At 44.6% G+C, this 23,397-nt stretch overlaps 1 protein-coding gene across 1 annotated transcript in view; it reads right to left on the bottom strand.

The window, feature by feature from the left end:
- Window positions 1-18,295: 18,295 nt before the first annotated feature.
- The window catches only part of GTF2E1 (general transcription factor IIE subunit 1), a 125,173-nt gene continuing 120,071 nt past the window's right edge, over window positions 18,296-23,397 (bottom strand). The window contains exon 5 of the mRNA XM_033941384.1: window positions 18,296-21,739. Within this exon, the coding sequence (XP_033797275.1) occupies window positions 21,306-21,739 (434 nt within the window). The 3' untranslated portion in view covers window positions 18,296-21,305. The remainder of the gene's footprint in view (window positions 21,740-23,397) is intronic.

Genomic DNA, 23,397 nt, shown 5'->3' with positions numbered 1-23,397 from the left:
GGCAGCGAATGGCTGGCCCGGAACCTTCTCTCCGATGTCAGAACTGATGTCCGGGGGGGAAGGTTTGTGGACCGGCCACTGCTCGCACCATGGCCTGTCTCTGCACAGAGTTGTTGCAGGGGGTGGTGGAGCATGTCGGCTCCGGGTCAGCTTTGGGGGTGGGGGTGGTGCAGTGGGCGTGCAGATGGAGGCAGGGAGCCATTCCCGGAGGCAGCTTCAGAGGGGGGCAGGCAGGGATCCACGAAGGCGCCTGAGGCTTCTGTGAACAGGTTGGCTTCGGAGGAGAGAATGGGGTCCGGAGGAGAGGAAGCGTGCAGGAGGAAGAAATATTGGAAATGCAACCAGAGACTCATGCAATCACCAGACAACAAAGGTAGGAAAAATAATTTTATTTTCAATTTAGTGATCAAAATGTGTCAGTTTTGTGAATTTATATCTGCTGTCTATATTTTGCTCTATATTTGTCTATTTTTATATAGTTGTTACCGACTGCAATCACCAGACAACAAAGGTAGGAAAAATAATTTTATTTTCAATTTAGTGATCAAAATGTGTCAGTTTTGTGAATTTATATCTGCTGTCTATATTTTGCTCTATATTTGTCTATTTTTATATAGTTGTTACCGACTGCATATTTTAAAGTCATCTGCCTTGAACTCTTTGAAAAAAATAACAATGATAAATGATAATTAACATTTTCTGTGCATACAGTGTGCTTTGTGTTTTTTCAATTTAGTGGTTACTATTATGTATTAATAAGATATTGTTTATATATGAAAAAGGGAAGAAATTGCATTACAATTAGTACTATTATGGGGGTGGGGTCAGAAGCGGGGCTTGGGCAGGGGTACTCAGTTGGTATTTGTTAGGCTTAGGGGGTACTTGGCTTGAAGAAGTTGAGAAACACTGATCTAAGGGCTAGATTCACTAAGCAAACCGATCGCGTATCGATCGGTTTGCGACCCCTTAATGAGCAAATTTCCCTCTGGCCTGATTCACTTACCTCTCCTGCAATCCGCTTTGAATCTATGCATGCAAATGAGGAGAAACGCATGCAAATTGGAGAGCGACGCGATTCATTACACATCCGACAGGGCTGGCCGATAAACGGAAGAATGGACTGCTAGGGAGCAGTTGAAAACGTCCTTCCGACTCTCCTGTTCTAGTGAAGCCCTGCTCTCTGCCCTGTCAGCCCCGATCCCCTGCAGCCCCAAACACCTCCTGCAGCCCTGATCTGCCTGTTTCGAGCTGCCTGCCCCGATCTGGCTATCGTGGTCCTGCACCCCTGGGCTTGCCTGCCCCAAATGCCTGCCTGACATGTCCTCTCTGCTCCCCCTGGCTCTGCTGCCTTCCCTCCAGTACAAGCCAGGGGGTTTAAAGCAGGGCTGCACGCCGCAGTGCAGCCCCGCTTTAAACCCACGGGCTCGCACTTAAAGGAAGGAGGGAAGAGGCTGCTGCTGCCGCATGGAAGCAGGAGAGTCGGGCTTGAACACGTCTGCCCAGACTGCCTGTGCAAGCCTGTAGGTTTAATCCGAAGCGGGTTAAACCCATGGGCTGCAAAAGTTTAAAGTTAAAAGTAAAAAAAAAAAAAAAGTCACGGCTGGGACAGGTCTGCGCATGCGCGTTCCTACAATTGTCCCCATCTGCATATTTTTTGTTTCCTGAATTAGTCAGACCTGTCCAGATCGGGCAGGTTAGTGAATCCTGGTCTAAGTTAACAGCTAAGGTAGTGGCGGTTCTGCATACACCTTTCCGTGCTTTAGAAATGATAAAAAGTAGTAGTAGTAGAATCTAAAAAGATTCCAGCTTTTTCCACAGTTAATATGGCTACTACCTGCTGAGAGTAAATGAGAGGGACGGTGCATAAAAGAGAAGCAGTGAAGAAGAAAGTGTGAAAATGAAAAGTAGCTTTGAACTATTCTCACAGCTGTCACTTGTCAAGCCACTCTGCAATAGGCTATGTGCTAACCTGACATGTCTTTCAGAAGGCCTTTTTTCTGCCTTCCCTTCAGGAGTTCTGTCTCTGCTTCCAGTCTCCAGCAATGCACTATCTGTTCATTTTGGGACTGTTTGAAGTACAAAGGTAGAAGTTAAGAGAACAAAAGCTGCTTCCCCAAGAAGCTTCCCCTAGATGAGTTATTGAAAATAAGTATGAAAAACATTTTATTTTCCAGCTAGGATAAAAAAGAAAAAAAAGGTTCTAGCTCTCTCTGTTGAAGCAATTAGCTTGCCTGTGGGAGGTAAATTAGTTTTATATAAGGATTCCTATGCCTGACACAATTGGGAATTAAGCTTCTAAAACAAAGGAACTTTCATGAGTTAGTTTACAGCTGCTCTTCAACTAACAAGGGGCTTGGACCATTTCCTGGGTTAGCCTGAGTGCATTTCTTCTATCTGTTGTCTTTTGCAGTTTTCTTTTGGCTTTTCTAAGATCTGGAGAACAAAAAATTATATTTGGCTTGGAGCAGCTCTGATGGTGATGCAGTAATTGCAATCTGCTGCAGATCCAGTACTCACTTTTCTATCATCAAAGTTCACTGCAGTGCTTCTCAACTCTGCTTTCTGCCAGCATGAAATCTATTCGGTCTACCTGTAATGAACATCCAAGGGTTTCCAAACTGCATATTCAACTATTTTTGCATGCATGCGATTTGGCTGGATGAATATGCAATTTAGGCCTGTTATCCTAAAATCCAGACCTGTTCAGGGTTCTTCAGTTGTTTTTGCCATTAAACCAGTCTTCAAATTTTATTATTTTTTTTTACTTCTACCAGCCTTCTAATATTCTTTAGGATATATTTTTCGGTGTGTTGCAGTCACTGCATACATTGCATTACACTTGTATCAATAACTTTAAGGCCCTAACCTGAAATTTATTCAGTCTAAGTATTATTGTCCAGGATAACATGACAAGAGTATGCAGTAACTGTGGAAAAGTAGGCAGGAAAAATCAAAGCATATAAATGCTCAGGTGCCTCTGAGATGACTAGAGAGCAAAGCAATAATGTTTTATAACTAACATGGGTTCAGTTCTGTGTTTCACATGATCCTGTGGTAGGGATGAAACTGGCAATTACCAGCACTCTGATTTCTACATCAACCAGAGTGGATAATAACCAATGATAAAAAAAAAATATATAAGATTTTTTAAAAAGTTAAGTTTTTTTTGAGGAAAAATTCTATTCTAAAGAAAGTTTTCTATTTAAGATACATTATAGTCCAAAAGTTAATCATCATGAAATAAGGATTACCGTATTTTTCGCTCTATAAGACGCACTTTTACTTCCCCCCAAAAATGGGTGGAAATAAGGGTGCGTGCGTCTTATGAAAGGAATATCCTCACCCCCTAGCTTAATTCCTCCGGTGGTCCAGCGCTGTAGGGCAGGAGCTTTCAGCCTCCTGCCCTTCCCTCTGTCAGACTCCCAAGCAGCAGCGTCAGAGCAGCGCAGAAGGCAGGCGTGAGCTTTTTGCTTCCTGCCTTGTCCTGTGCTGCTACGTGAATGGCTGCCATCAGTTCCGCCTCCTTAACGCTCTCAGGCAGCCCCAGGACCTGCAGGTTATTCCGTCGCCCGCGGTTCTCCTGGTCCTCCAGACACACCCTAAGGTTGGAGCACTGAGCCTCCAATGCTGTGAGTTGGTCAGCATCATGGTGGGAATGATCTTCCTGGGCCGAGACCCTCTGTTCCAGCTGAGAGATCTGGGACCCATGGTGCTCGATGCTATCTTTAATCTTCTCCACAGAGGTCTAGAACTTAGTAAGTTTGTCCTCCATCAACGTCAAGAGGTGCTGTGTGAGTTCCCACAGTGTTTCCTCTTGGAGCGCGACTGTGGTTTGCTAAGGTGTACTCTCCGACGCCATTTTTGGCGAGAGCGTGGTCTGCTTATACCTCGGCAGCCGCAGGGCCTTCGCAGGCATAACACCTCTCAGACACTCGGTTCCCCGTTCAGCTGCTCACCCGTTGGCACTCCCGGGTTCCCAGCACCAGATTCAGGATAAAATAGAGAGTTCCCAGCGCTGCATAAGATAAAAGACGACTCAAATAAACAGGGGGAAGTCGAAGCTAAGGCAGAGAGCCACCGCTCAGCAGCGCATCATCACGTGACCCCCCATGCCTTTCTATTAGAAAGATTTATTGAGGTAAGAATCTAATCTTCTCTTCTAGTGCAAAAGACGTACGAGTCTTGAAACAGTAGAATGTATCTGAGTATAGGGTGGGGCAGATGAGCCTGCTGTGAGCACTGCAGACCCAAAAGTGGTATCCTTTCTTGCTGCCATGTCCACTTTGTAAAATTTTGAGCACATATGAAGGATGGACCTACGAAGTTCTTCAGGCGACACAGCCCAGAACTCTGTCCCTGAAGAAGCTACACCCCATACAGTTTGCTCTCCCAATAAATGCTGAAGCAATAGCTGTGCAAATCCACCAGGAAATAGAAGCCTTAGAGGCTGATTTACCCAGGCGACTAGGGCTCGTTAGCCCAAAAAAGATGATCTGAGAGACTAAATTTATTAATCACCTCAAGATTACAGAGAAGAACTCTCCTAATATCCAGCAATGGCAAAATTTTGTCTTTATTTTTTTTTAACCCATGAGAAGAAACATGGATAGTCAGCCTTCCTGATCTATGTGGAAGTCCGAAACCACTTTTGGCAGAAAGGAAGGGACCATGCAGATGGAGAATTCTACCTCTGTAAATCTGAGAAAAGGCTCTCTGTATGACAGAACTGTAGCTCTGAAACCCTTCTTGCTGAAGCAATCACTACTACAAAAACCATCTTAATGATAAGATCAGAGTCCTGTCGCAAGAGCTCATACAGAGCCTTACTGAGGGCCTGCAAATCAAGATTCTACATTGGGAATGCCTGTTGCAGAGGAGGATGCAGTCACAATGCTCCTTTCCAAAATCTGGCAACATCTGGATGAAAAGTCAATGAAACCTTTTCTACTCGAGCCCTAAAACATAAGACCTGCCACAGTGGCCAAACCCTTCTCAAGATCATCCTGGAGAAATGCTAGGACCACAGACATCAGAGCATTCACCAGCTCCACATTCTCCTTAGCACACCAGTGCTGAAACATTTTCTCAGTTTTACCATAGGCTACAACAGTCGTGGTTTCTTAGATTTGAGGAGGATAGCTTTCACCACCACCGAGTAACCCTTTCGTGCTAATGCTGCTCACTCCAGAGCCAAGCCATAAGCCTAAATGTTCCAGATTCTCCAGGGCAACTGGACCCTGTGAGAGCAGTTAGATGTAGTGGCAGTTTGAGATACCTTTCCCTCTGTAGATGACCCAGATCTGTTGATGTGACCAATCTGGGCAACCAGGATTACCAACCCCAGATGGTTTGCTATTCTTTGACTGACCTGGCCTACCATGGGCCACATAGGAAAAATGTATAACAGCCCTTTCTTTGGCCGCTGTTTTAATACAGCATTCAAACTGGTGTTTCTGGGCTCAATAGCTGGCCTGCACATTGTCCACTCCAGATATATGTGCTGTTGATAAGTTTGCAGATGAATTACTGCCCAGCAAAATAACTGGTCCTTTAGTTTCAAAGGAGTACTCTTGGTGCACTCCTAACTACTGATGGAGGCAACCGCTGTAGCCTTATCTGAGAAAACCTGGACTACTTTGCTTTCCAGGGAGTTCTCAAACATCTGTAGAGCCAGACGAATGACTTGCAGCTCCAAATGGTTGAAAGACCACTTACTCTGCAAGGATGACCATCGGGGTAAACAGGGTGACCCTCGTAATGACCCTTCCCAGCTGTAAAGGCTGGCCTCTGTTGTCAGGATCACCCAACATCAACCCTAGAACCTGCAGATAGTGCCATGTCTTGGGAGCCAGAATCGCACGGATCTCCAAAATGTGGCACCTAGTTTCAGTTTGTGTGTCTTTAACAAAACCATAGCCTTCCGCCATGTTGAAGCAAATTCTCAAGTATTCTAGGGATTGCCAGGGCTCCAAGCGACTCTTCTGAAAGCTGAGAATCCAACCAAGGTCCTGCTGCAGCTGGACAACCTGCGCCACAGTCTCTCCCTTGTGCTTGGACAAAGTTTTGATCAGCCAGTTGCCCAATATGGATGCACCTGGATCCCTGCATCAATGACCAATAGGGCGCTGAAAACTGGAAATGGCCTTCCAGAAACTTCCTGTGAGCTGGAAATATAAGAATATGCAAGTAAGCCTTTGACAAATCTAGAGAGGCCAGATATTTCCCCCAGTGCCACCGAAGCTAAGACCAAATGCAATGTCTCCAATCAGAATCGGAACATCCTTAGCATTGCATTGACCAACTTCAGATTCGAGACTGAGCTCCAGTCATCGAGTCTTTCTTGGGCATGATGAAATATATGGAGTATCTGCTTAAGTATCTGCTTAAGCCTGAGTCTTTCACTGATACGGGTTCTACAGCCTGAAAATCCAGAAGCAATGTCACCGTTGCTAGGACTCTGATCACTTTCTCTGGACGACTGCTGGAGAGTCCAGAAATAGGTCCAGTAGAGGATGAAAGAATTGAAGCTTGTATTTCTCTTGAATGATGTCCAGTACACAGTAGTCAAAGAAAATCCTCGCCCAACCTCCCAATAAGCTGACAACTTCTCTCCAATAAGAAGGGGATTTGGCTACCGACCTAGCATCACTGGGATTTCTTGGAGGTTGCATGCACTAGAGGGTCTGAGATCTCCTGGAGCCTTCAACCCTTTGCCAAGATCCTTGAAATGATCCATGGACAGAGAACTTTGCTGAAAACTGACGAGATAAGTCGAGAATGCTGAAAGGAACTACAACCTGATCCCCCTCTCCTCCCCAGGGGCCTGCAGTCTGTTATCTGGCAAGGACTTCAGGTGACGATCTGTCACACTGGCTATAAGATTGTCCAGTCCTTTTCCAAAGAGAATTTGGCTCTTGAATGAAAGCCTGCTCAAAGTGGCCTTGGACTCTAATCTCTTGCCCATTGTCTGATTCAAAGCATTCTCCAGATGGAGATCGAATGAGCATAAACTATGCTCATAATTCTGAAAACTTAATGTAGAGCATCTGCCACATAATCCACTCCTGAAAGTAGAAACTGGGAGTATGTGTCATGGCAGGTGTGGCAACAAAAGAAGTTACAGCTACCACCTTTAGACCCAAGGCCAGGATCTCAAATTGCCTTTTGAGGACTAAATCCACTCTGTGGACTTTTGCATCCTTTAGGTTACTCTGCCTTCACTAAGCAGTGAAGTACATTTAGACACTTGTACTACCAGTGAATCCACTTTAGGCGGGACAAACAGCTACTGAAAATCTGGAGCCATAGGATATAGTTTTGTCCTAGTCCTGACAACCTGCAAGGGGTCTTCAGGAGTCTCCCAAAGCTCTGTCAACATCTTGGTACTATCTGGATGTGAAGGAAAAATGTGGTCTGAGCCTTAGAGCTGCTCAGAACTGAAAGCTGAGCCTCAGAGGTCTGTGGGAGCTCAAACTTTAATTCCTACAAAGATTCTGTAATTATCTCTAGCAATGCCTCCTACTTAAAAAGGTGGCACACCATTGGGTCTTCTACCTTATCTAGGGCTGCCCCAGACTTCTGGCTGGTGGTCCTTGTCTGAGACCCTGCATCCTCCAAGAATGAGGATTCAGATTGGGTATTAAGAGCATGGACTCTGATCCCCATTCTTCCTAGCCCTTCACCAGACTGGACCTGTGTCCTGTGGATGACTCTTAGGCGGGAGAACTGTGTTCTGAGATAATCATAAATGTGACCCCTAGATGGTGCCTGCAACCATCGAAAACACTAACAAAATTTTATTTATTTTTTTGCTCCTTGGTAATGAGTATTCTTTCTTCATTTTCATTTTTAAAATCTTTTTATTGAAATATTTAACATAAGAAATTACAAAAGGAGATCATGTGATAAAAATGATACATACATCATAGATGCAACAATAAGCATCTATGTTTATTGAATATAACCTAACATGTATATGAAGCCATAAAACAAGAGATGAACAGTAAGCTCCTATGGAGACCCAGTAAGTTGAGCTTATCATAGTATATCTATCTAAATAAGCAAAGGAAGAAGAGTTGAAATGTACCTAGAGTTTAGGGATGAGAAGAGATATTCGTTAGTGGAGACCATATTTTGTTAGTTTTGAAACCCTTATTTGTAAGGGAATTGGCTTTACATTCATAAGTGAATAATCAGTGCAACCATATTTTGAGATAAGTTGGAGGGCTCTTTTTTGCATTAGTTAGTTATTATCACTTTAAATTATTTTTTGCGCATGTGAAACAATACAAGAAAAACTTATTAAAATTAGTTACTTATAATCACTCAATAAAGGTGCTAAAAAATAATAAAATAGCATGAGAGGTTTTTTTTTATAGGATCGGTAATTGAAATCTGGAATTTATAAGTCTCAGACTTGAATCTTGTAGTATTCCATCAGTTTCTGAGCAGGTTTCTGAGACCCTTTTTCCTCTCATATATATTTTTGAACACCTTTGTTTTGTCACTGGAAGTCACAGTTTCAACTGAGCTTGGGTTACGTTTTGGCTTTCCAATCCATCTCATTCGATTGGTAGTGCTCATGCTGTGTCTACTCAATCTTAAATTGCAGCTGGTCAATGGAGAAGAAAGCTACCTTAGACAAGGATGAAATCCCACTTCAAATGCTTGTTTCTTCGGGCTGCCAGTCAGACCCTGAACAAGCTGAGACTCTAGGTTCTCATGCGTCTTTTTTGGGGGGAGGGAGGATGCAGCTGGCATCTGCTAAAGCCCTCAGGACTGACAAAGGGCCCACTCAGCCTGCACTCAAGCTCCAGTAAAAACCAGGAGTGAGCCACGCTCCCAGGGGAATGATCCCCAAGTCAACAAAGTGTTAGGGCAGACTGGCCAGGCAACTTCCTTGTAAAAGGGTTGCCCTCCTGGCTACACATTTCTTTTTTGTTTGAAATAATTTTTATTAAACAGAAAAGCACTGAACAGCCAATGAAAACAGTACAATACAGACATAGCAAGGAATGAGCAAAACAGCATATCAAACAGGGGAGCTCCCCCCCAAAGGAAGGGAAGGCAAACCCCACGAGGCCCCGAAAAGGGCAAATCAGAAACTACCCCAGCTCAGTCTGCATAAAAAGGAAGCACAGAGTGCATTCATGCTAAACAGTGCAATTCAACATTTTGCGATAAACATAACCCCCAAAGTAAACACGAGAAAAGAAACCCCCAATATCCATCCATCTCACACACCACAACATCCATACCCCAGTCATGCCGACCCACACACTCACACACCAGCAACCATCTAAGCAAACGAGGAAACAGACAGCCCCCCCCCTCCCAGTCCAGTGAAAGTGAATAAGGGCAAGGCACACACCCAGTCACAGAGAGCCAACCTCCAATATGGTAGCATCCCATAGAGATCGATACAGGCGCCGGGACGCTGACATCGGCTCCGGGCAAGAGCGAAGCTCCCATCGAGCCACTTCGAGTAAGGAGCGCTTCCATCCTAGCACCTCAGGCGCACTGACATCCATCCAAAGACGGAGCACACCGCACTTGGCCACCAACAGAGCAGTGTACAAAAAGCGCCAGTGTTCCGAATTTAGGCCCTGGTCTAACACCTCCCCCTCGCACCCCAGTAGAATAAGTAAATAAGACCACTGAAAAGGCAGTTGCACAACCCGAGCCAAGAAATCCAACACCCCATTTCAGTAAGTCTCCAGCTGCGGACATTCTAGTAACATGTGTACAAGGGTGCCACGCATACGCTGACATTTAACACATATATCTGATCCCCATAGGCCCGCCCTCCGGCCCCGCACCCTAGTGAAATATGTGCGGTGTAGTATTTTGAATTGTATTTCCTGCAGGGAGACACTCCGGGCCCCTCTGGGGATGCTAGAAAAACAGGCCACCAACATCTCAACCCCGACCGGCTCCCCCAGCTCCTCAGTCCATTGAGAAGCTAAACCAAGGAGCCGAGCGTCCGGTCGCTCTGCCCGGGCCATCCCATACCAAGTGGAGAGAGAATTCAAAGAGGCAGGGAGAGAGAGAAAGATGTGGTCAACCTTCAGGAAACGATAGCCAGTTGGGGCGCACCTCTGTGAGGCCTCATAAAAGTGACGCAGCTGTAAATAAGCAAAGAAAGGCATATCAGGGAGAGACCAGTGACGGCGGAGGTCAGCAAGGGGAGGGAAAGTCCCATCCGCGGATGATGAAGAGTTAACGTGCCCCAAACAGAAAAATGTGCCAAAACTGGCCTCCAGGCCGCACGCTCCACCAACACCCGGCGGGAACGCGGGGTTACCCCGAACAAATTGAAAAGCCCAGTGGTCCCGCGTTCCCCCCCCTATCCGGCGGCGCCACCAGAGCAGCGCACGCCGCAGCGGATCCACCCAAAGAGAATTACAGCCCATCCTGGGGCGCCACCACCGAGGGACGTCAAGACAAGCCAGCGCGCTTTGCGGAGCCACCCAAGAATCAAACAGGCCCAGAGGGGCAAATCGATAACCTAGCGTGTAATGTTCATGCACCAGCACATCAGGGCCGCCACATTATATAACCGGAGATCCGGAAGCGTTAAACCGCCTCGGTCTCTGCTCTGCGTGAGTCTCCAGAACCCAACGCGAGCCCTCCGGTTCCGCCAGATAAAAGAGCCAACAAAGGACCTGTAGGCCCTCTCCTCCGTCACCCGCAGCCACAGAGGAATCATCTGTAAAGGATAAAGAATCTTGGGCAACAGAACCATTTTCACTAAGGCAATACGACCAAAGAGCGACAAAGGGAGGTCCCCCCATCGATGACAAGCATCCCGAAGCTGAGCAAGGCGATTCACAATGTTGCTCCGATAAACTACGGTCCAGTCAGCGCTAAGGAAGATCCCTAGGTATTTAAGCTCCCCCACCGCCCATCTAAAAGGGAAAGTGGGCAGAGCTCGCGATGCACAAGGCGAAGAGACAGGGAGCGCCTCAGACTTACTGAAATTAATACACAGTCCGGAAAAAGCCCCAAAAGAGTCAATAAAGGAAGTTATGCAAGGGATAGAAACCCGGGCATTGCCGACAAAGAGCAGCATATCATCCGCAAACATGGTGATCTTACAGAGCTCTGCCCCCACTTGTATACCCTCTATTCCCGGGGCATCTCGGATCTTAGCCGCCAGCGGTTCAAGCGAAAGGATAAATAACAACGGCGACAGAGGACACCCCTGCCGGGTCCCTCTCCGCAAAGGAAAAGGAGCTGTGCGCTGACGATTAATAAGGAGCTGAGCGGTAGGAGCCTTATACAAACGGACCACCCAGTCAAGGAATGAGCCGGCAATGCCAAAGCGCCGCAAGACCCAGAAAAGGTAAGGCCAAACAACCTTATCGAAGGCTTTTTCGGCGTCTAAACTAGCCAGTAAATCGTCCTCAGGGCGTCCCCTGTCCTCCCTCAGAGCCACCAGTGCCTTGAGAATGTTAGCCGAGGAAAAACGACCAGGCACAAATCCCACCTGGTTAGGGTGTACAAGCAAAGGGACCACCTGAGCCAGGCGCTTAGCCAAAATAGCCGTAAGAAGTTTCATGTCTTGGTTAAGCAAGGATATGGGTCTATAAGAGCCCACCAGTGTGGGATCCTTGCCCGGCTTAGGAAGCACCACAACGTGAGCATGGTTCTGCTCCGGGAGAATTCTATCCGAGGCCTGCATATCGCCAAACATAGCGCATAAAGCAGGGCCCACATGATGTTGTAAGTTCTTATAAAACTCAGGCCCCATGCTTTCCGGTCCTGCAGCCTTAGCGAGTTTCAAACGTCCGATAGCCGTAGAAATCTCCCGACAAGTAATAGGGGCATTGAGTAATTCGCGGTGTGCCTTGGAGACATGTGGAAGATTTAAGTCTCGAAAGAAAAGGTCACGAGCTTCAGTATCATACGCGCCCGCGCTATACAGGTCACTATAAAAACGAACAAATTGGGACTGGATATCCACCTCCGTCCGATGCGACACATTAGAGGAGTCCTGGATATGGGAAATGCGCGCTGCACGGCGGAATGGTTGAACCAGGTTGGCCAGGAGCTTCCCCGCGCGATTGCCCCACCTATATAGTTGAAACTTGTAGACATCAAGATGAGTTAAAGCCCGCGCAGAGAGACTGGTGTCAATTTGTTTACGCAAACGGAGATACGACTGTCGAGCTTCCTCAGAACTGTGCCGCAGATGATATAACCGGCATTCCCTCATTTGTTTTGCCAGCAACGTAAGTTCAGCATCCCGTAGCTTACACTTGCGAATAGAGTAGGCTATGATACAACCACGGAGATAAGCCTTCGCTGCTTCCCAAAACACGGTATCCAAGACCTCGGTCCCTTCATTCGTCTGCTTATACTTAGACCATTCCTCGATGAGATAGGTGTGAAATTCCTTGTCTAAATACAGGGAGGGGTTAAAACGCCAAATACGATCAACGAGAGAACCGCTCCCCCACTTGAGAGACAATGTCACAGCAGCATGATCACTAAAAGGAACATCCAATATGTGGGTACGCACCGTCCGTCCAATGGAACGAGAGGGGAGTAAAAAATAATCCAGACGGGAGTGACAGTGATGAACCCCTGAAAAAAAGGTGAAATCCACCTCCCCAGGGTGGTAAACCCTCCACACATCCTGGAGGTCCAACTCTCCCATCAGAAATTCACCCCCCTACGCTCATTATCCGCCGCCACTGGTCTCGGGGGCTTGCAATCAATGGAAGGATCGCTAGTGATGTTAACCCTTTCAGGACCATAAGGATCGTAGGCCAATTTTTGTGGTTTTGACGACATTTTTATGGTAAAAAGGGCTTGCAGATGCCAAAAAATTGATTTTTTTTGTGAAATATCATTATTTTTTTAAAAAAAAAATCAAACTTCTGGCTTATGGACAGTGTGGCAAGTGAATCTTCTCGTCAATCTGGCAACGACGCTAATGAATGAATGTCGGAACCAGTTTGTTTACATAAAGGCAGTATCATATGGAATCCGTACATATCAAATTTAGAACTGTAGACTATCCCAATCAAAATTTATAGGATTTTAAAGTTATGGGACAAATATGTCCCTTGGTCCTGAAAGGGTTAAAATCCCCGCCCACCAGGAGTTCATAATTCGGTAACGCTATCAAGTGGGCCAAGAGAGTAGAGAAGAAAGAGGGAGTGTAGACATTAGGAGCGTAAACATTGCAGAGCACCACAGGTCTATCAGTCAAAGTCCCCGCCCAGATAACAAAGCGGCCCTGAGGATCCCGGATAACCCTGTGGGTGACCGCTACAACCGCCTTATGGATGAGAATAGCCACCCCCGCTGCCTAGAAGAATAAGAGGACGCCACCACTTCCCCCACCCAGTCACGCTGCAGCTTCTGATGTTCACAGGCCGTGAGGTGAGTCTCCTGTAAAAAAGCCACAGAGACTTTTTCCTTCTTCAAGAACGACAGAACCTTGGTGCACTTCACGGTAGAGTTGATGCCTGCCATGTTCAACGTAAGACACACCAAGTCAGCCATAGCCATGGGAAGTACCCAGCACCAATGCCCGGTCCCAACGAAACATCGCACAATTCCTGAGGGTCTCCCAGCCGGACCCCCAAGAACAATCAATAGAGCCCCTAACTCTCCAATGAACTAGAAAACCATCCCCCCGCAGCCATACCCCCCCACCCCGCCCCAGATCAACACCACTCAAACATCCACACCCAAGCACACCCCACACAATCAAACCACAGCCCACCAGACACACAATACCCCACCCGCACATCCTCCCACTCCTCCCTCCCATACCCAACCAGCATCCCAGCCGTCCCCTCCCCACCCACAGTAAAAACATAGTACTGAAAGCCCCAACCCCCTCACGCAAAAAGACCCAGAAAACCTCAAACACCACCCCACCCCCAACAGCAAACCTCCCAGCATAAACATGTCCAAGGGCAACAGAATCGTCAGTTGTCCAAAAAAGAAACAAACAAACAAGGGGCAGAGGTCAAAACACCAGACACCCAAAGTTCAGGATCCCTGAGGTAAAAAAAAAAAGAAAACATCATCACAGTCCAGGGACCCGGATAGAAAGGTTCTGTGCAGGTGTCAAAGCGGAAATGGCAGCAGGTATAACAGGATATTACACCCGTAAACTCCCCCCCCAAAAAAGGGCCAGGAACACCATCCCGGTAGACAGGGAGGCAGCCCAGATCCCAGGCCCAAGCATAGGCATCCCCCAAAAACAGCAATCAGGGTAGCCATGAAACTGTCAAGAAGTCAAGTCTGGCCCCAGAGCCTGAGAGTCCCCACAACATTTGAAGCAAAGGGCAAAGGCTCAAAACTGTCCAGCCCCCGGTCCAGTCCTATGGGCTCTAGGGAGGCAAAATCCGAAAAGAGTCTTAGGGAAATCGAAGCAAATCTTCTTAGGGCACTGGAGGTGCAGGCGCCAGAGATCTTATATAGGCCTGTAGCGCCTCCACGTCCTCGCAGGTCTTCGGTCCCCCGGCCTCAAAGACCCGGACCCGTGCAGGATATTGCACCATGAAGCGGAGGCCTCTGTTGCGGAGCTCGGTGCAATAAGGCGCTAGGGTGCGCCGGCGAGCAGCCACTTCAGCCGAGTAGTCGTTGAAAAGCAGGATCTTAGTGCCCGCATGTTCCAGCGCGCCCTTTTTTCTGTACAGAGCCATGACCTGGGCCTTGTCAGCAAAGTTCAAATACCTGGCAATAACAGGTCGTGGCCTGCCCGTGCCCTCCCGACGCGGACCCAGACGATGCACCCTCTCCACCAAGGTGCGCGACCCTTCCGGGGTAAAACCCACCGCTCCGGGCAGTCACAGCTCCACCAGCTCTCGCAGCTCAGCGTCTCGGATGGTTTCCGTCAGGCCCACCAGACGAATATTGTTGCGGTGGCCGCGGTTCTCCTGGTCTTCAAGCCGCTCGTGGAGGGTCGCGCACTGAGCCTGCAGGGCCTGAATCTGCGTCTCCAGCGTCCCAGAACGATCCTCCTGGGCAGCTATGCGGGACTCCGCAGTCTGGAGACGCTGACCATGATGCTCCAGGCAATCTCGAACATCCTCCACAGTCGCCTGGAGCTTAGTGAGTCTTTCGTCAATCGCCGCGGAAATGGTCCGGGTCAACTCCTTGACCGCGTCGTCTTGAAGTAGCACTCTCGGCGGGGTTGCAGATCCGGCCGCCATCTTAAGAGCCCCGTGCACGCACTGAGCCCGAGTCGGCAGCGGGGTTTTAATGGGCATAACTTGCCTGTAAGCTGCTGCAGAGAGCCGCCGAAGCAGCCGCTAACACGCCGAAGCGTTCCGCTCCACCATATACCCACGAAAGAATAAAAGCAAAGCAGGATGGCTGAAAAAAAGCGAAGATTAGAGCATGAGAGGGTCGGAGCACGAGCAGGGAGCCACCGCTCAACTCAACATCATCACGTGATCCCTGGCTACACATTTCTGATCACAGATTCTATGTCTTCTCCCAGGCAGAGCTGTCTCAGTCAAACTGGGAACCTCTGGAACAAAAGCCTCACAGTTTGGATGAAGACCTGAAAATAAAAAATCTAAGAGCAGATCAAAAAGCCACCTTCCAACTCGCTTGTAGAAAGAAAAACTGATGGGGCACAGCCCACAGATGCAGGAAGTGGAGGTGAAGGTAAGAGAAAAAGGTAGATAATCCCTTCTACAAACTTGTAAATAAATGAGAATAACCCACTGGTTCAAGACTCGTATGCCTTTTGCACTAGAATGACCCTGCTATATGTGCTTGTATAACAGAAGGGAATGTCTTTCTTGTAGAAACAATTGATACCTCAGGAATACTTAGAGGAAGTAGCGGAAAAAGCTATAATAAAATGTGAACATTTCAAATGTCTAGTATACAGTTTAGTCACAGACAATGCTGCAAATGTATCTAAGATGAGAAGAAATTTAGAAGACCATGAAGAGAATACTAAGCTAATGACATATGGTTGCAGTGCTCATTTGCTGTACCTCCTAGATAAAGACTTCAGTGGTCCAGAAATAAAACTAATATAATTGGAATTACTAAATACTTCCATAAAAATCATTTTGCAGCAGCAGCTCTGAAAAGAATTTGTGAACCAAGCTAATGCTCCCACAAAATGTTATATGGAACCCTGCAGTGAACTATTCAGAAGTATGTCAAGAACTGGCCTATTCTCATGACAACTGGTTGTAAATATTAAAATTATACCAGCAAGAATGAGTCTGTAAAAAAACATGATTTAAAACAAGTCTGAGTAGTGATTTAAATCAATTTTGATTTAAATCAAATCCACCCTGACATCAACCAAGAACATGGCTAGCATTTTTACTCTGGAGGTCAATATTCAATACAAGTTCCAGTTCCAGAATCTTGATATTGGAATAAACATGAAAAATTCACAGCCAGAAGACTGACTGAACTAACAAATTAGGTCTCTTGGAAAGACTCTTATTGAGCATTTGCAAATCAGAGGCAATCTTCTTCCAAAGATCAGGTCCAGCATGGCATTTACAAACTATTCCCTTCCTTTAAAAAGCTTGAACTACTAGAAAATCCAACCAAAAGATGCACATAGAGCTGCTAGAGTAAAGTGGAACTGCACTGCAAATGACAGAGGAAAGCAGCTGTTTGCAGCAATAAGTTTAATTTGCATTACATGAGGGGATAATTATTTCCATTTAATCAAGCATAAATGATGAAATCAAGCCACAAAGCAATGTTATAACTCATCACACACAATTTATTTATTTATTTTTTTAAAAACACCAAACCATTCCTCTCCCAAAACAAAATTTAAAAGCCTAGATTTTAAATTACAAAGATAAACGCTATACTTTTCTATGTATTTATAAAAGATAAACCTATTCAGAAGATGGTACAACAGTAATAACAACATTATATTATAAAATAGCTTTCAAGGTAAATATTCAGCAAATATAAAGGTTTTTGGGACACCACCACTTATGACATGATAACTTCCAAGAGGAAGCATCAATAACACTGTTATTTCTAGCACTGCATGAAAGGGAAATATTTATACAACTATTGTTCAAAGCACAAGTTTAAAAACATTGTTTTACTAACAAAAATATCATGTTAAGTATCAATTAAAAACTGTACATAATACCAATTAAAATATATAGCCCTCTTGTGTACATGGGCAGAATAGCTTTCTTAGGGTGGTGGCCCTTTATGACAGCCACCAACTATCCATACAAACTTTGTCCAGTCTTTAATTAGTGTGAATGGAGGAAGAGAACAGGTCTTACTAAAATTAAAGTACCCTGTCAAATGAGAACAAATTATGCTAATATGTGGAATCTGAAAGTGCTACTTTTAAAATGCTCAAACAGGGAAGCATCCATGTTCTAGGTACTCTTGTTCATATTGAGATTTTTGGAGCTTCCTGGCAACATACCCAGCAGATTTCAGCATTTCAAAGAACAATGTATAGAGGTCTATTATAGAAAGGGAAATGGTGTACAAAGCTCAGGTTATCACAAAACAACTTTAAAATAGTTACCTCAGGAAAAGGCATGAGCTTTATACAGCCTGTTTACTGTGCAGTGGATTAAAACAGCATATAGAAAGAAATCATCAAGTTAAAGAGCAGTCAAGAAGGTAGCCTATAGATTTATGAGAGCAAGCTGGCCCAGATGCAGCCTACATTGAAACACTTCCACTTTGCTAAATGACATACAAAAAAATAAGCAGGTGGAATGTGTGGCAAATTTTATCTTACTGAATGTATCAAACACAGTCCAAAAGATGAGTTCATCCCAACCAATTTTGTTAATATATGGCTAGCAGGGACTTTTTCTATATAACAATAAATATTCATGAGCACACTAGGCTATTTCAAGGAGTTTGGTAAAATAAAAAGATAAAAGTACTAAGCCTTCTTGAGAAAGTTAGACACCATGGATCCATTAGTGCACATGAAGCAAAACAAATTCATAAGAAAAATTTACTATCAAAGTACTTTGGGCCCCTAAATGCCAAGCGGCTAAGATATAGAAAAATAACATTTCCTACTAGCATTGGAATGATATAGCAAATACCTGTAGAACGTGTTCTCTGAAGACAGCAGGCATATATTCTCACATGTGGGTGATGTCATCCACAGAATCAGGTGTATACACTTTACATTTTTTGGCAGTGCCCATACTGCACACATACCGGTATCTTCCCCCCTTGTGGGAAGATACCGGCATGTGTGCAGTATGGGCACTGCCAAAAAATGTAAAGTGTATACACCTGATTCTGTGGATGACATCACCCACATGTGAGAATATATGCCTGCTGTCTTCAGAGAACACGTTCTACTGGTATTTGCTATATCATTCCAATGCTAGTAGGAAATGTTATTTTTCATTTGACAGGGTACTTTAATCATTTGACAGGGTACTTTAATCTGCTCACAGACAATGAGTTCAGTAAATCTAAGAGGCCAACTAAGGGAGGTGGGCGGGTTGTGAGAATATGTCTGCTGTCCTCAAAGAACACCTGCTACAGGTAAGTATCTTTGCTGTCTCTGGAGAACAAGCAGGCATTACATTCTCAAATGTGGGACTCCCAAGCTGCTAGGATCATTGCTCTGGATGAAGAGAATGAATATAAAGGAGAATGAAATGTACAGTACTGATAGCACTGAGATGTACTCAAAGTTAAATTGGTTTTTAGACCAGAGTTGGAGAAGTGGAGAAGGTAGTCCAGTATGGATGAAGTGCCTATGTAACAAGTTCCAGAGAATGCAAAACACATCAGGAAAAAAACCTGGTCCATTTGAAGTGGTAACAGTGCTGAATGGAAGGTTTTCTAGACCAGTGGTTCCCAACCCTGTCCTGAAGGACCACCAGGCCAATCAGGTTTTCAGGCTAGCCCTAATGAATATGCATGGAGCAAATTTGCATGCCTCTCACTTCCATTATATGCAAATATCTCTCATGCATATTCATTAGGGCTAGCCTGAAAACCCGAGTGGCCTGGTGGTCCTCCAGGACAGGGTTGGGAACCACTGTTCTAGATGCTTCAGTGATTGCAGCCAACAGGAAGAAAACAACTTGTAACGGTTTCTTGGCTCTAGGAGGAGTGGGAACCACATCTGATATGGCAGAGGTGCTATGAGGATCATGGTGACTGAATCTTGGCTAAGTTTGAGTAGCGTTTTCCCGATTGAGAGATATCATAGGAAATGTGTAGAGGAATCTCTCCCCCTGATGAATAAGGAAGGCATCCAGTGCAATGCAACTGGGGTAGAATTGTGGAAATTTGTTGTTGTGGAGGGAAGTAAAGGAAGGTGGAGAAAATCTGACATAAGATGGTTGGGCTGAGAGATCATTTGTCTGCTCAACTGTCTGCCAAGATATTTTGCTTCCCTGCTAAGTAAACTGCTTTGAGAAGTATGCCACAAGCAATTTTCAATTCCAAATTGTTTGTTCATATAGAACACGGCAACTTGATTGCCTGTACGGATAAGGATTAGTAATTGAAGGAGATGGTTCTGGAATATTTTTTGGAGCATTGCCTATTGCTCGTAATTTGAGAAGATTGATATGGAGGGTTTGTCCTTGGTGAGACCATAATCCTTGAGTGTAGGCAGTCTAGATAAGCACCTCATCCAAACATCGAAGCAGCTGTGGTTAGAAGTTTTCAATGGCTGGGACGTGGGTGTGTGAAATAGGAGACCTTGAGTGAGACTATGAGGAACCATACACCATTGGAGAGAACGACAGAAGTCTAAAGTGATTTGAATCTGAGCAGACAGATGTCCTGTGGCTTGAGACCACTGGGTAGGAAAAGAATGAAAAATAAGTTTAGGGAGGATAAAAGTTCAATGTGATGAATAGAGAACTAAAGACTTCTCAACTCTGCGGAAATACAAAGAACTGATGGTCCTGCAAGCAGATGTTGAGAAAGAATGCACCAGCAAATGAGCAGTATAGGCACTGCCAAAAAATTTAAAGTGATAGTGCATTTGGTAGTGTCCATACCATGTTTCGAGGATGGTGTCACTCACATGTGAGAATATAATGCCTGCTTGTAATCAGAGAACTAATAATTACTTGTAATGGAAAAACTGACTATGAATCTTAGACACAGTGAATGCTTTGCTACCTTTTTAACCTGCCTTTAATTATATTCTATCTTTGTGCTCTTAAAACCATATAGTTTTCACAGCTTATTCATGCAAACTGACATTCATCATCAGTTTTTAGCAGATTACAACTAATGACTGAACTCAAGATGCAAATTCTAACACAATTGTTTTTGGGGCTGTTTCCTGATGAAAAGGGCCATTAGAGTAGCTTTTGTCAAGCCTTTCTTAGAATACTTTCCAATCAGTAAGGTCATCAGGATATGCATAATGAACATGCATGAAATGTGCAAACAGTGGAAGCAATGCATATAAACCTCTTATGTACATATTATTGTGACTTTCCTGAAACTGTAATTTCTAGACTATACTCTAGCATCAGTTTGAGAAATTGCCCTGGAGTATGGTAAGTTTTATAATCATTAATATGAACAGAATTACAAGGTTTTGATTTTAAATACAAAAGATTCTAAGATAAAAGGATTAGGAATAAGGAGAGCTATTTGGGGAAGAGAAAGGAACATCACAATGTATATAATGAAATATCACAATAAAAGAAGGGGGTACAAACACTATCGGTTTCACTTTTAAAAACAAATGGCCAGAAGATTTCAGGTTATAAAAATACATTTTTGACCCTCTCCCATCCTCTTCTTTTGGCACACATGCACCTTTAGTAGGTGACACCTCAGATTTTCAATTCCTTTTATAGGTAACTGTTCCCACATCATCACTGAAGAGATCTTATTGTGAGAAAGTTTCCACTTCATTTAAAAGCAGTGGTTCATATTAGCTTAAAATCTGGGAGTAGAACTGGTGAATGGGAGGCAGTAGCTAGATATCTAGGATGTTATATGACATAAACTGGACCCTTTACACCCTCCCCCTCCTCTTTACATATTTTTACATTGTTAAACCATCTACTTGAACATTTCAAGAGTTCTGTTAGGAGATAAGTCTAAGAGATGAGAGCTGTAATTGAGTAGCTAAGTTTAGGGAGGACAATGAATGCAACACTGTTATTTACAGTACAACAAAACAATTCTCCAACCTCTTCCTTACCTACCCACACATAAATATTTGAGACTGTTCTGGAGATGGATGCATGTAACCACACAATTCATGCTATATTGTGTTTTGGCTAACATGAAATTCTATTTTAATATGGAACTTTCTATTGCCCTCAGTTGTGGGACGCACAAAGGTTCACTGAGGCTTAATCATACATGTCCTGAAACATCCGCTGCCCCATCTCTATATATACCTCCTTCTCTTGTGGACTCATTTGGGCAACAAGCTCAGGCCGCTGACTGACTTCACTGTACAAGAACAGACGTCCTGCCACCATCAAAGTAGGATCTGCTGCCACCTCTTCAAATTCATCTTCATCATCATCTTCTTCCAACCCATATACTGTGGACAGAGCAGCTGAATGGCGAGGTGGGGTCTCGTTGTCAGATTCGCTTGTCTCACTCTCAGAATCACTGACATTTGCTGTGGAGATGGGTGCAGCAGCTCCTCCTCCTCCTGCTGTAGTCATCGAGGTGCTTTTCTTCTCATGAATGAGCAAAGCGCGCATAACCTCTTCATTGTCATCCAGTGATGTCCTGCATTCTTCATGCTCCTGAAACATGCCCATGTCCAAACCACCTGTGAAAATAAAATGGAAAAAAAATCCACAGTTGGTCAATCACATTTATATCTACATAATATTTTTCATCCATCCATCAACCTACATCTGTCGGATATACTAGATTTTGATTCTACCACACCTTATCATTATAGTTCCTTTAGGAACAATTATCACAGTCTGCAACATCTCACCCAATCAGGACTAGCAACTTATATTACCACCTACTATATATTCTGGAGACCAATGAAACTTCTAATTTTTGTGATGATTCCTTTGTCCCTCCAATTGAGTCAATCTTGCCAGACTGAGTCACATATAAACTTAGACTTTCAAATATGCTTTCTTTTTCATTGTTTTCTGCGTGTAGTATGTTACATCTTGAAGAAAGCTACAGCATGATGGCTGAAATGTCTGTTCTACCTACCCAGACATGGCGAGACCTGGACGACTGCAACAATCATGATGCCAGTCACGGAAGCCTAAGAGAACATAGATTGTCAGTAGTTCTACAGGGTCACATAGTTGCGACTCCACATACAAGTTCAGGTGTCCTGTTTACTAGATCATTCTCACTCTGAAGAAAAGGATCATCTGAGGCATGAGACAGCAGAACATGAGTTCTGTAAAAGGAAGAATGGCTGAGGAAGAGCTTTGTCCTCACTGCAGCTAATTCTCAATCTAAGTAATTTGGTTGGGACAGAAGGATTTTGAGCCAGTGAGGTTTTTACCCTTTCTAGTATGTCTGCTTAAAACAAATATCAGCAGCATACGGGGTTCTGAGGCTCTTTCCCTCCTAAATTAAACTGATTTTGAAGCAGATCAATGTACAGAAGATTCTCCACAATTCAAAGATTATAAAAAGAATTAAGTTGATTCAAGAGAGGTATTGATAGGGATTAAGTGACTTGCCCAGGATCACAATGAGCATGTGGAAGAACGATTAGGCGAATCTCTGGGTGTTGCAGCAGGTTGAGTATGAGCCAAAAAGGTGGTCTCCCTTACAAAAAAGATGGTAAGTCAGTCTTGTTTTGAAGTAGGAAGATCTGATACTGTGAACCAAGCCAAGCTATACTGTAGATATAGCAGGTGTTTGAGAAGAGATATCAAATGCGCTATATGTTGCTCTGGCAAGATACTTCCTGGTGGTAAGAATAACAATAATAATAATAATTTTATTCTTATATACCGCCATACCCAGCGAGTTCTAGGCGGTTTACATTAATTAGATTAGGATCCGCATAGACATGTAGATTTACAACAAATTTATCGGATTTACAACAAATTTAGCCAAACTTGGCAGATGAAGAAGGAAGAGGGTAGAAGAAGGGGAAGATAGGAGCTATCATGAAGGAGGAGATGAGCCGAGCAAGGGGCTCGGAGATTATCGGAAGAGGTAGTTTTTGAGTAATTTTCTGAAGCCGAGGTAGGTGGGGGCCTCGAGTATCATTTGGGCTAGCCATGGGTTCAGCTTGGCTGCTTGGAAGGCGAGTGTTTTATCTAGGAATCTTTTGAGATGACAAAGCTTTAGCAAAGGGAAGGCGAACAGCTGAATTCTGCGGGTTTCTTGTTGGTGCAGTAAAGGTTAAAGTGGGGAGTGATGTATCTTGGCGAAAGGCCATTTACCGATTTGTAGCAGAAGCATGCGAACTTGAAAAGAACTCTGGATTCGAATTGC

Source organism: Geotrypetes seraphini, chromosome 4 (assembly GCF_902459505.1).
Source record: "Geotrypetes seraphini chromosome 4, aGeoSer1.1, whole genome shotgun sequence".
NCBI classification, from domain to species: domain Eukaryota; kingdom Metazoa; phylum Chordata; class Amphibia; order Gymnophiona; family Dermophiidae; genus Geotrypetes; species Geotrypetes seraphini.
The sequence above is the reverse complement of the archived record's forward strand: the minus strand, read 5'-3'. Positions and strand labels throughout refer to the sequence as shown.